The sequence below is a fragment of the Alnus glutinosa genome, chromosome 6 (genome assembly GCF_958979055.1).
Source record: "Alnus glutinosa chromosome 6, dhAlnGlut1.1, whole genome shotgun sequence".
NCBI classification, from domain to species: domain Eukaryota; kingdom Viridiplantae; phylum Streptophyta; class Magnoliopsida; order Fagales; family Betulaceae; genus Alnus; species Alnus glutinosa.
In genome coordinates, this window is record NC_084891.1 from 4,177,888 (window position 1) to 4,189,627 (window position 11,740).

The 11,740-nt window shown below is 34.6% G+C and overlaps 1 protein-coding gene across 4 annotated transcripts; it reads right to left on the minus strand.

Annotated features, from left to right (window-relative positions):
• Nucleotides 1-7,332: 7,332 nt before the first annotated feature.
• On the minus strand, nucleotides 7,333-11,067 carry LOC133871951 (uncharacterized). Of its 4 annotated transcripts, XM_062309425.1 has the most exons (7): nucleotides 10,848-11,067; nucleotides 10,568-10,690; nucleotides 9,844-9,985; nucleotides 8,977-9,238; nucleotides 8,126-8,213; nucleotides 7,634-7,700; nucleotides 7,333-7,539 (listed from the first exon to the last, which is right to left on the minus strand). In XM_062309425.1, the coding sequence occupies exons 2-7, from the start codon at nucleotides 10,621-10,623 to the stop codon at nucleotides 7,486-7,488; spliced, it is 669 nt and encodes a 222-aa protein (XP_062165409.1). In that variant the 5' UTR covers nucleotides 10,624-10,690; nucleotides 10,848-11,067; the 3' UTR covers nucleotides 7,333-7,485. The 4 variants fall into 4 exon arrangements, with proteins under 4 accessions (XP_062165409.1, XP_062165410.1, XP_062165411.1 ...); XM_062309426.1 differs by lacking the exon at nucleotides 9,844-9,985 and having other exon boundaries at nucleotides 8,977-9,233; nucleotides 10,848-11,055; XM_062309427.1 differs by lacking the exon at nucleotides 9,844-9,985 and having other exon boundaries at nucleotides 10,848-11,055.
• Nucleotides 11,068-11,740: the final 673 nt, after the last annotated feature.

Here is an 11,740-nt window from a genome sequence, read left to right on the forward strand (position 1 = left end):
CCTTACACTCTAAGCTAGAAGGATATAACTTAAAAAACAGCTGTCTAGGCAGAACACAAACCTTACAAGAATAGCATTTAAGCATCTCTTTACAATAAAACACATTCTAAAAATAAAAGAAAGCCGATTTAGCTATAAGCTAACAAATATTCTAGTAAAAATTAAGCAATACAAAGGTAGATTGTGAATGGAGAAACAAAGGGAATACACAACACAACAGACAGAAAAATTCAACCCAAGTCGGCGGCAGAGGACACTGTCTTCGCCTGAAAACAATGCCTGTAGGACACGTGCCGTCCCCGAAGTCACCCTACAGCAGATCGGTCACCACAGCCCCTGGCGCCACCCTTGCACATCAAGAAAAGACGGAGTGTAGCCATCACGCCCAGCCCAAGAAGAAAAGGAACCTTGGCGCATGATGGTCATGCGCCGGTCATCGATGACTTGCACGGCCGATGCAAGTGATGGCAAGACCGGAAAACGATGATGAACACGACTAAGGGGTGCGTGTCTCATAAAAGCCGACAAAAGAGCATAGATCTGGCTTCAAAAAATAGAGATGAAGATGAAAAATCCGGCCAGCTCTCCACCGGTGACACGAACCAGAGTAGCGTCACCCCACCGAACGTCTCGAAGAGAAGCTTCCTGTCAGAAAACGATAAGAAAAGAACAAAAGAACAAAACACAAATCTCCCAAGCCTTAAAAGGACTATGGAAGAGCAGCTGCAACCGGATCTATTGGGGGGAACAAAAACTCCACAGCCCTAAAGGCTGGGAAAAAACCTAACCTCCACTAGTACACACCATGGAAGGGCAAAAAACACTTCATAGCCTTAAGAGGGTTAGGAGGTACCACCACTAGGAGGAGGAGACGTGGAGCCTCCCCCCTCGGTGAAACAGCTTTAAATAGGACTCTCTCTAGAAAACATGAGCTTCTCTCTCTAAAAAACGGGTCTTGACTTCTATACTTTAACAACACTTTTCCCTTTGTTTCAACAACATATAATATCGTAAAAGAAGTTAGACAGGTTATTCCCTAATTTTAAGGGGTGTTAGGAATTTTTTTTTTTTTTTAAAAAAAATAACTTATTTTGTTTTCTTTTTATTAGAGCCTTTCAGTGAATTCTAATCTAGAGTTAGATATACAGTCTATGTAAAAAATTATATTGAACATTATTTTATTTATCTTATAATTAAATTTATGATTGATTTGTTTGAAATACTTTTATTTTTTATTTTTCTTACTCCTTGTAACGTTTAAAATGTTAAATCACCACTTATTTCAAAAGTTTAAATTGATAAAAAGAGATAAATTCAATTAATACTGGTAAGGCTCAAGTGAAATATTTAATTGAAATGTGAGATAAATTAAAGAGACAGGATTATGGCTACTTTAATATTATGTTAAATCATCACTTATTTCAAAAGTTTAAATTAATAAAAATAAATAAATTTAATTATTTAATTAATACCTTAACACAAATTTATTCTTTTGTTTCGATTACGCCATGCATGTAAGATGAGCTACGCCATGCATGTAAGGTGAACTGCAAAATGTAGTATTCACTATTCTCTCCCAAATTAGGAGGTATAAACCCCCTTGAACAAAGGAATTAACCAACGGATCCTTTCACTAAGTCAATATGACAATATATCCCCTCACAATCACCTTTCCTTGCTATTAAAGTTACCGTATAGGACAAAAAACACAAAAAAATAAAATAAAATAAAATAAAGTTATATATAGGAAGCATCCACCCACTTGGAATATAATATATATATATATGATCATGATTTCCACGAGCATAATATAAAAAAATCCTACACCTAACTTGAAGTCGCTTCTCCTATGACTCGGTAAATAAATAAATAAATTGATGATGCCTACCAGCTCATCAAATTTATACTTATAATAACAATGAGTAAAGGTAAAAATTATACTTTTATCTTATTAATATTTTATTTTATTGATGTGACAGTATTAATTAGTCACTATATATATATATATATTTTTTTTTAAAAAAAAAATAAAAAAAATTAACAAATCTAATTTTGCCCTTACGTCGGAGGCTCGGAGGACAACAGAGAAGAATAAAGAGATCGAGGAGGGTGATGGAGCGGCGTGTTTGAGGAGCCGGAAGTTGGAGGGGACTAGATCTTATAAGTTGGAAAAACTCAAAATATGATTTCCTTGTATGGCGTGTGGGGTTTTTGTAGGAAAATGAAAGAGAAAGCAAAGAAAAGAAAAACAAAGAGAAACTGGAGATTAAAAAAAAGAAAAAAAAAAAAAATCATGAAGGGAGAGAAAAAGGAAGGGAGGAAGTTGGATAATTTTTAGGAAATGAAAGGAAAGGAGAGCATGGGAAATTTTTTTTTTGAAAAAGTGTTTTAATGTAGTATTAAGGTGAAAAGTGTTTCTCCAATAGGGTCTACATTTAAAAATTGTTTTGTATTTTGACTTATTTGTTAATAATTTTTTTTTCTTTTTTAAAAAAATGTGTTTTCAAAACCGTCGGACCTTAGGGCTACAAGAAAAAGAACAAAAAAGAGAAGAGGAGCATGATCGATCAATGATTAGTACTAGGCATTGAACGCTAACTACAAAAAGATAAGAGAATTAGAATGGAAAAAAAGAAAAGAAAAGAAAAGAAAAGAAACGAAAAGAAAAGAAAAGAAGAAGAAGATAAGAGAATTAAAGACAATAATAATGTTGGTGTAACATCTAACTAACTGAACATATTTTTAACATCTAACTTTTGACTCATCTTTAGATTCATTTTAGGGTGGCTGCGCGTCACCCCCGATCCCCTGAAAGTGGCTTTCGGGTCATCTCTAGATCCATTTTGGGGTGGCTTTCAGGCCACCCCTAGGTCCATTTCAGGGTGGCCTTCGCCATTCTTTTTTTTTTCAATTTTTTATTTATTTATTTTTCTTTTAAAAAAAATAATAATTAAAGGTGATGTGGCAAAAAAGCTGACGTGACACTCACAAAAGTTGCGAAAGTTGATAAAAAAAGTGACAGAATGATTGATTTCAAATTAGCGAAAAACTGAAGAAGTTAATATTGATTTTTAGAAAGTGAAAGACCATTTTCAAATCGTTATTGAATTTAGGGAGTTATGATCCATTTAGCCTAAAAATTGAAAGACATGCTATTTAGTACATTTTGGTATTTTTCTCATCCTCTAATTTTGAAAATTAACCATTTAGATCTGTAAGACCTGCACATGACCCACGTGTGAGTCTTACAGATTCAATGATTTTTTTTTTTTTTTAAAAAAAAAACATTTCTAACAAATTATAGATATCAATTTATCTTTTAGGGTTTTTGGGAAGAAGTATTTGTGGGATTTTGAGCGGTGGAGTAAAGTTACAACATCAATAATGGGGGTGGGCCATCATATCCTGTAAAGTATCAAAGTTGGGGGCCCACGAGCATTATGCATGTTGGAGCCAAGGGAAAAAGAATTATTGTCAAATTTAATGTTGTGAATTGTCTTTCATATGGGAGTGGTTAGGAAACAGAAAAGATGTTGAAATAGTTCACACTAAAGTGAGGATAGATAATCTATAAAAATATCTTCTTCTTCTTTTTTATTTTTTTATTTTTTATTTTTATTTTTTAATTTCAAAAATAACATATGCATGAATCATGAGTTCATTTTGGTAATCAAACGTGAAACATGTTGCTTTAGTCATATGGTCCATTTTGGTGGCTTCATGTATTTACACCAATGTTCTTGGCTATTTCTATCTCTCTCTCTCTCTCTCTCTCTCTCTCTCTCTCTCTCTCTCTCTCTCTCTCTCTCTCTCTCTCTCTCTCTTTCTTTCTTTTTCTTTTTTTTCAAATTATTATTTATCTCAACTTTTTGCAGGTATTTGTTAAAATGCTAAAAAGTGTTAGCCACATTGACATTATCATTTTTGGCAAACTCCGGCAGAGTTCTTATAGTGTTCCGGCGATTTGAGAATAAAAAGCTCAATGTTGGAAAATTGTTTACGGTTTCAAAAAATGGAAGCTATTTTACGGAAATTAAAGAAGCCTTTTTGGCCAAACCGAAAATGTTTTCGGTTTGACTATTATTTTCAGTCGCACCAAACACCGAAAAATATGAAAAATGTTTTTCAAAAATCGTTTTACACTGAACCAAGTGGACCCTAAATTTCAATTAGCTCAGTGTTTTATTTTTGACACAATAAACCTCTGATTCTAAACAATCTGAGCAAAATCTTCGAGAAAGAAGGAATCCATAATTTTTTTTATTTTATTAAAAAATAAATAAAAAATCAGGTTCTAAACAATCTGAGCAAAATCTTCCATCCCTACAATACTTCCGGAACCCAAAAAACAAAACATCAAATTTAAAACCACATAATGCTTAAGACAGAAACAGGGATCCATAGAAATCCCTAGAGAAAAAGAACCTTTCTTTTATTTTTTTATTGGCTTACTTTGATAATCAAAATAATCTATGTTTCTAATTTGTGCCTCAGAAATTTGCTTGGTGCATTTTGCTCCTGAAACTAAGTGTTTTGAAGAAGGATTTAGGCACGTTTTTTAAAGGATTTATTAGGCTAGAATTCTATGTGCTAAGAGAGAACTTTAGTTCTTAGAGCCAATCATACATCATCTCTTTTAGAGTTTGTTCTTTGTAAACCATACAAAATATTCGTCAACCATTGAAGCCTATCAAAATTCCGATGAAGGAAATTAAATAGAAGAATTGTTAAGAGGTTCTCAGGGGACTAATGCGGTAGAAGTCAAGTGGATCACTTGCCTTATGCAAAAGAGTGTCAACTTCAAAAGTTTTTTAAGTGTGAACTTCTTGTAATTCTTATTCTTCTATAGTGGATTGCTTTACGGGTTGGCTACTCTTTGAGGTTCAAAAAGTTTCTACTTTATTACCAAATTCTGTGTTGATTGTTTAATTAATTTCATTATATTCGGTGAATGTTTATGTGGTTGCTAAAATTTAAATTTCGCATTATATTGACATATACTCAACCCCCTTCTAGGTGTAATTTGGAGTTTGATTTATATTTTCACATTCCATGAGAACTAGATCTAAGCAGAAAGAGAAGACATCAATTTAATTGGAGAGAGAGAAAAAGAGAGTCGGACAATCGTCATCCTTGTCGAACAAGGTGAATGCCTCATTGAACTTGAACTCAAAGATTTGGTTGTCGGAGAATTGGTCAGCCATTCTTTCTTTCAAAAATTAGAATAAGATGTTTAAATCATATTCTAAACATCAAATTTCTTGTTTTAAATTTGATGTTTTTTGTTTTTTTGAGTTCCGGAAGTATTGTTGGGATGATAGATTTTGCTCAAATTGATTAGAATCTCATTTCTTTTTTACTTTGTATTTCATGGGTTCTTTATTTCTTGAATTTTGTCGATGCAGGATAGAGAAAGGTAAAGATTTAGTATTTTGATAACACTTACTTTTATTGCTCCATGCTGATGTGTGGTCCTCTCAATGAAGTGCACAAAAAATTTGGTTTGTGCCAAGGACTTATAAAAGTTATTCTTTTATAGTAATAGCTTATTAATCAATAATCATATCATTTAATGGCACCTCTTAATATATATATATATATATATATATATATATATATTTTTTTTTTTTGTAAATTACACTTTGCCACGTAACCACCATTCCTTTTGCACTTATACTACTATATTTTGATTCACTGCAACTAGCCCCTACGAATCACAATTTTATTTCAAGTTGCATCCCGAGTCAAATTGGGTTGTCAAATTTGTCAAATATAGATGAAAAACACGCCACATGCATGGAACAAGCTGTAGCAAGTCAAATTTTAGATGTGTAAGTGCAAATGAGTTTATAGTTAGAGAGGGCAAAGTCTAATTTTCCCTTGTAATATATTGTTACGTGTTGTGCTTATGTAACGTAATATTAGAACTTAACAAGAATGATAAATATGGTAGAATTTTCGAGGAATCTTAGACCTTCTATTAGCAATTAGAGGTGTTCTGAACTCACAAACACAATGTTTGATAATTTACTTGATTAATTACTTGTATTCAATAACAAATCAGTATTTAAAAGAACGAAATACAATAGAAAATAGAGTTCCACATGAAATAGAACTTCCATTTGACTCCTAACTCAACAACCTAATCATATCCAAATAACAACATAAAAAGATAAATGAGACATTTATCCACACAACAATAGTAAACTAATAAAACTAGTAAAGCAATAAAACACTATTGAACTGAATAACCTAATAGATAATACTTCCTAACATACCCAATACCTAACAAGGACTACATATATAACATATATGTATTGCGTATATATGATTCTGCGTCACGTAAGACTCGTGTGATGGATTCTGCCAACTTTAATAGCCCAATCTTACACAGGTGGTAACTTGGAACAAAATGAGTCAAAGTTTAGCGGTATGAGTGCAAATAAGGTAGTAATTTAAGAGGACAAAATGCAATTTACCCTACTTTTTTTTTTTTAAACACGATAAAATTTCATTAGAGAATAAACATAAACGGAGTACAAAAGATTACATATATAGCCAATAAAAACAAGAGGGGACCTAACACAAGGGATCCAACCCAGCCAACACTTGGAAAAAAAAAAAAAAAAAAAAAAAAAAAAAAACTACTTTCTCCCCTTAACTACTACCACTTTTTTTACTTCCACCACTGCACTCCGAAAGTGGCATCGGAAGGAAGTGGTGGAGAAAAGGAAGAGGACGAAAGGAGTCAACTGGGGCGGCAAAGAGATGCAGAAGCAGAAAATAAGGACACAGAGAGGGCGATAGGGGCTCAAAAGATGCGTGATAGAGGCAGTAGGGTGAGGATCAAGGACGGCAAGCGCAAAGGAAGCAGTAGAAAAGAGAAAAGAAAAACAAGAAAAAGGATGAGAAAGAAAAGGAGAAAAGGAAGAAGGGGGAGGATCCAGTGATCCACCTTCCCCCAGGACGCTCACAGGGGTAGGGAGGGGAACTCTCACGGGGAGAGATCTCACTGGGAAGAGAGGGAAGTCTCAGATAGGAGAGACAGGTTTGTGGCAAATGCATATATCCTATGAGTGATTGAACTGAAAGAAGTATTATCAAACTACAACATAATTACTAAAAGAATCAATAAGCAATATTAGTAACAACAAAAAGAGACTAGACTACTTCGTTACCAATCCGTTTACCAACATACCCGTCAGCTGTCAGCTGCCATAGAGAGAGAGAGAGAGAGAGGAAAACGAAAAACGGCCTTGGCATCTCCAGAATTGCAAGTGATATTTTGTATGTAAAACATCCTAACACAAAGGCAACGAGAAGACAGTACAATAATGCAATTCGTGTGCCTCATTCATAAAGAATCTAAGCAGAGAAGATGTACAAAAATATAAAATATACAGTAGCACTTGTATATAATTATCACAAATGGGGACTTCAAAAAAAAAAAAACAAAACAATTGCAGTTTTTTCGAGTTTGCGTGTTCAATCATACAAACCCTCCTGCTCCCAGACATCTACAAGGAAATCTATCATTTCCTGCCATTTGAAATCCGGTAAACAGTCAGAATAGAGTGCTATCACGTTCAAGCAATAACAATCGAGGAAACAATCTAATCCATAAAAAACTTACAGGAAGGGGGACGGGCTGGGGGAAAGGCTTGTTAGTCGCAAGTAGACTCTCATAAGTTGCATTCCAACTGCAGAAACATAATGGTTAATCATAAGACGTAAAACAACAGAACGCTTGACCAAGGCTTTGCTCAGTTGCAGGATTGTAGCTATTGCAGGTGGAGTGTCCCATAAAGGATTCAAGACCTCCAAAAACTCACGCATATGTGAGCAAGAGCAAGACTTTTAATAATGTAGAAGTTAGTAAAATACTAAAGGTAACTTAATTATCCACATGCTTCGACATAACTGTGTTGATTTTTCTTGTGGGATTTGTGGGGGTGGGGGGGAGGTACTCTTGAGAACTCAGGTGTTTCTTTCTTTCGTTTGGCCAGAGACAACTCCATGAGATGAAGAGAATTTGTTTGCGATTACACATGTATACTTGCGTGACAATAGATGGAACAGAATACTTTTAAATACTTCAGTATCAAAGTCGATTGAAGTTTTTCACCTTATTCTGGGCTCTCGACCTTGTCGATGGCTCTGCAACCTTTTGTTTCCAAGCCACTGCTGCCTGGTCTGGTTCCACAGAATCAGACCTGCATCCAACAAAGCTTCCATTATAAAAAGAGTTGGCTTGACAGACATTTTAGCAAATGAATAGAGAGGATTAATGGTGAAAAAAGGTTTTTTCTTTTAAAAGAAAAGGCTTGAATAAGATGGCATAGAAATTAAGCCTGTATATTACATCAAGGAGCACCTCAAAACCCATTCATTGTGTCAATGTATAGGTGCAGAGGAGTACACTCGTGCAGATTATTAATTTGGCTAAACCAACACCAAAGGAGATACAGAAATTGCATAGAACAACACAACCAATAATTAAAAGTTCAAATAAATGAACAAAGAAAAGTAAATAAACGGCTATAGGGGCTTCAAGCTTGCCAGAACATTTATCATGTAATTATTATTATGATTATAATAAAGAGGAACAACAAGAACAGATAGCAGTAATAATACATGAACTGCACACGATCTGGCACAGAAACTACTTCAAAGCAGTTGAACTTCAGACGGGCCCAAGGTCCTTTTAAATTTGAAAATATTGGTGCAAATATTGAGACAGCTGAACTACACAGCTAAGAATTAGCTCAAAGAGCTCCAAGCCTCCAACAACCACTAGTCTTAGCAAGATTGTTAGAACCCACTAGCCCCGAGCCCATTGGACAAAAGCCCAATCAAACAAGCCACAATAGATTCCAACTGGTAACTTCAAAAGCATAAGCAATATATAGTGAAATGAATTAACACAACAATCAGCTATTGTGAATAGAAGAACAAGCTAGCAAAATATGAACTTGCCATGATTTATGAATTCGGAAGGGTTGCTCACACTGCCAGGACAACCCTGAGGAACAAGGACTTGGTTTGATGTGCCGATTGATGAGATGCTTCTCCGGGACTGAACAGCACTGTTGTCCATTTCACAAGTGCTGGTGCTCCAGAAATCCTCTGATACACTAGGTTTCTTCACAGATTGACCTTGAATTTTCAGCCCCTTTGATGGCTCATCCACCGCGATAATTAGTTCATGATTAGTATAGCATCCAAGGCAGCCTCTGCTCTGTTACAAATCAGGGTTTAACCACGAAAATGATTAGTACCAAATACAGTGTTTGAAACAAAATTTAAGGATGTCGAATACAATTATTGTGTGAGTTATACTATAAATATACTCATACATGAGCTTCACTCCTTGCCTGCCTCTCTCCCCTTTGAACAACCACCCCCCCCCCCCCCCCCCCCCCCCTTCAAAAGAAAAAAAAAATGGAAACAAAGAGATCCACGCCACGCATATAACTTTGTGCAAAATTTGCATTTATTGATCCGAAAATTGTTACAGAAGAATTTCTCAACAGAAAATAGAAAAAACAAAACAAAAAGAAGACTTAAAGAGTGTTTTTTTTTTTGAGGGGGGGTTGTTGAAATGACTGCATTTGATCTTTCAAATATATTGACATTGGCAAAGTGAAACAAGCTGAAGCAAAATTCTTGGTACCAATTCTCCTATTAAAGAAAAGGAGACTAAGAATTAAAATCACCACATTAAGCCATAAACTTAACAAATCGAATATGCACCACCAGATCAATATTTACGTATGTCACTAACAAATGTATTTCATTTCTACACAAAACATAAATAAAAGGAAAAAAAAATCTCTTTCTTACACTGAAAAGCTTCTTCCATTTAGCCTTGACCCTTTCCATCATCAAAAGCACAAGAGCGCGGAAGCACGCTCCAGAAAACATACAAAACGAACAGCAGGGTTTCTTCCCGAAGCATCTCTCCGATTGAGCTAACAAACAACACCTAGAATACATAGCTCCTATATAACCCCCTATAGAAAAGCCAAAATCCTATGTATATAGCCTAACCAAGTTCCCAAGACTCCAAGAAAAGTATGGCAAACCAAAAAGGAAATTGAAAAAGCCCCAAGCATGTCTCCCTGTCCACTCACACTCAAAGCTCGCTTGCTGAACAAGCAAACACCAGTCCATAAGATTCCAGAAAGTACAAAGAAACCATAAACTACAAGAAAACCTGACACCCTCTGTATGCTCACACAGAAAGTTAATAAAAAAAGAAAAAAAGAAAAGCAAAGAAAGAATCTAAAATCTTGTATTTCTCGTAATCTCAGTATTCCAAAAAGTTGCAAATTTAACTCAACTGAGCCAAACAGAAGCTCTCTCAATCTGAACAGACAGTCTTATATTCTTGCACACCAAAGTAAATTGTAATGCTTCTAAAAAATGCGTTTCTATTTCCATTTTTCCCTCTTTCAAATATTTTCTCAGCAAGCAAAATTTGAAATTTCCGAGTTCCTCTTTCCCTTTCCTCAGTTTTCTCAGCAACCAAACAGGGCCTAGAGTAATAGAAGAAGAGACAACTCACCCCATGCATGCGAGAAGATGAGAGAGCCAAGGCGGAACGTATCTACAGTGCTGCATTTATACACGTCCAAGCAGAGATCTCTCAAGCAAAGCCCTAAGTCCTTGAAGGATTGGCCTGACGGTCCTGCATATTCAATCACGAAGTCGAACAACGACCCAGAATTAAATACAGATCAGCCTTGTTTGGTTCCCTGGAAAAATTCCCATAACTTTCCCTCGAAATTTCCCTCATTAAAAAATTAAAAAAAAAAAGAGAAGAAATTCTGTGGGCTTGATCAGACCTCAGATATGGCATGGCTGGCTGGATTGCCCCCTGTTTTGTTTATTATTTTAATCACTTTCTTTGCCTTTGTTTTTCTTCTACTTCTGTACTTTGTGATGCAGACCAATTGAGTGCACAAGAAGAGAAGGTTTGGACCGTTTGGTGTAAGGATGAGAGTCACGATTCGTTTGGATTAGAACAAAAAGAAAAAGAAAAGAAAAGAATAATTAACAAAAAGATTATTCTTTTTTTCTTTCTTTCTTTCTTTTTTGGGTAACAACTAACAAGTTTGGTACGATTTGTTCATACGTTACAACTTGCAAGAATTGTGATTTGCTGTGTTTTAAGGGTTTGTTTGGTTTCACAGTAAATGACGGTTAAACCATTATTTGTCACATGGACGACGTTATTCTTCGCATTTAATTACCGCGTTTATTTTATGTTAGATGCGGAGATATGTTAGCTGTACAATAATTTTGTATAACAATTATATAACAATGTTAATGTGTTCAGTATTTTTTAAAAATTTACAATTATTATATAAGAGTTGTGCAAAAAATAACATATCTTTTTGAAGTGACTGACGTTATTTTAAGTAAATAAGGATCTCCTCATTTAGTTATTTATGGTCATGATTTAAACTTATTGTATTAAATGGTATACATAATTTTATATTATTTATATTTTTTTAAAAAAAATTATTAACATTGATTTCATATATACTGTTCGATGCACTAACTTTAAATCAAAGAGTGAGAAAAAATTACAGGTGGTTTGGTATTATGATATGAGGAATGCTACATATCATCCCATTGTCTTCCTTTTATCCTCTAAAAATTGATGTGGCTCTTAAAATCACCATTGGATCAAAATCCAACAATGATCTATCATAAATTCAATGGTGATTTTAAG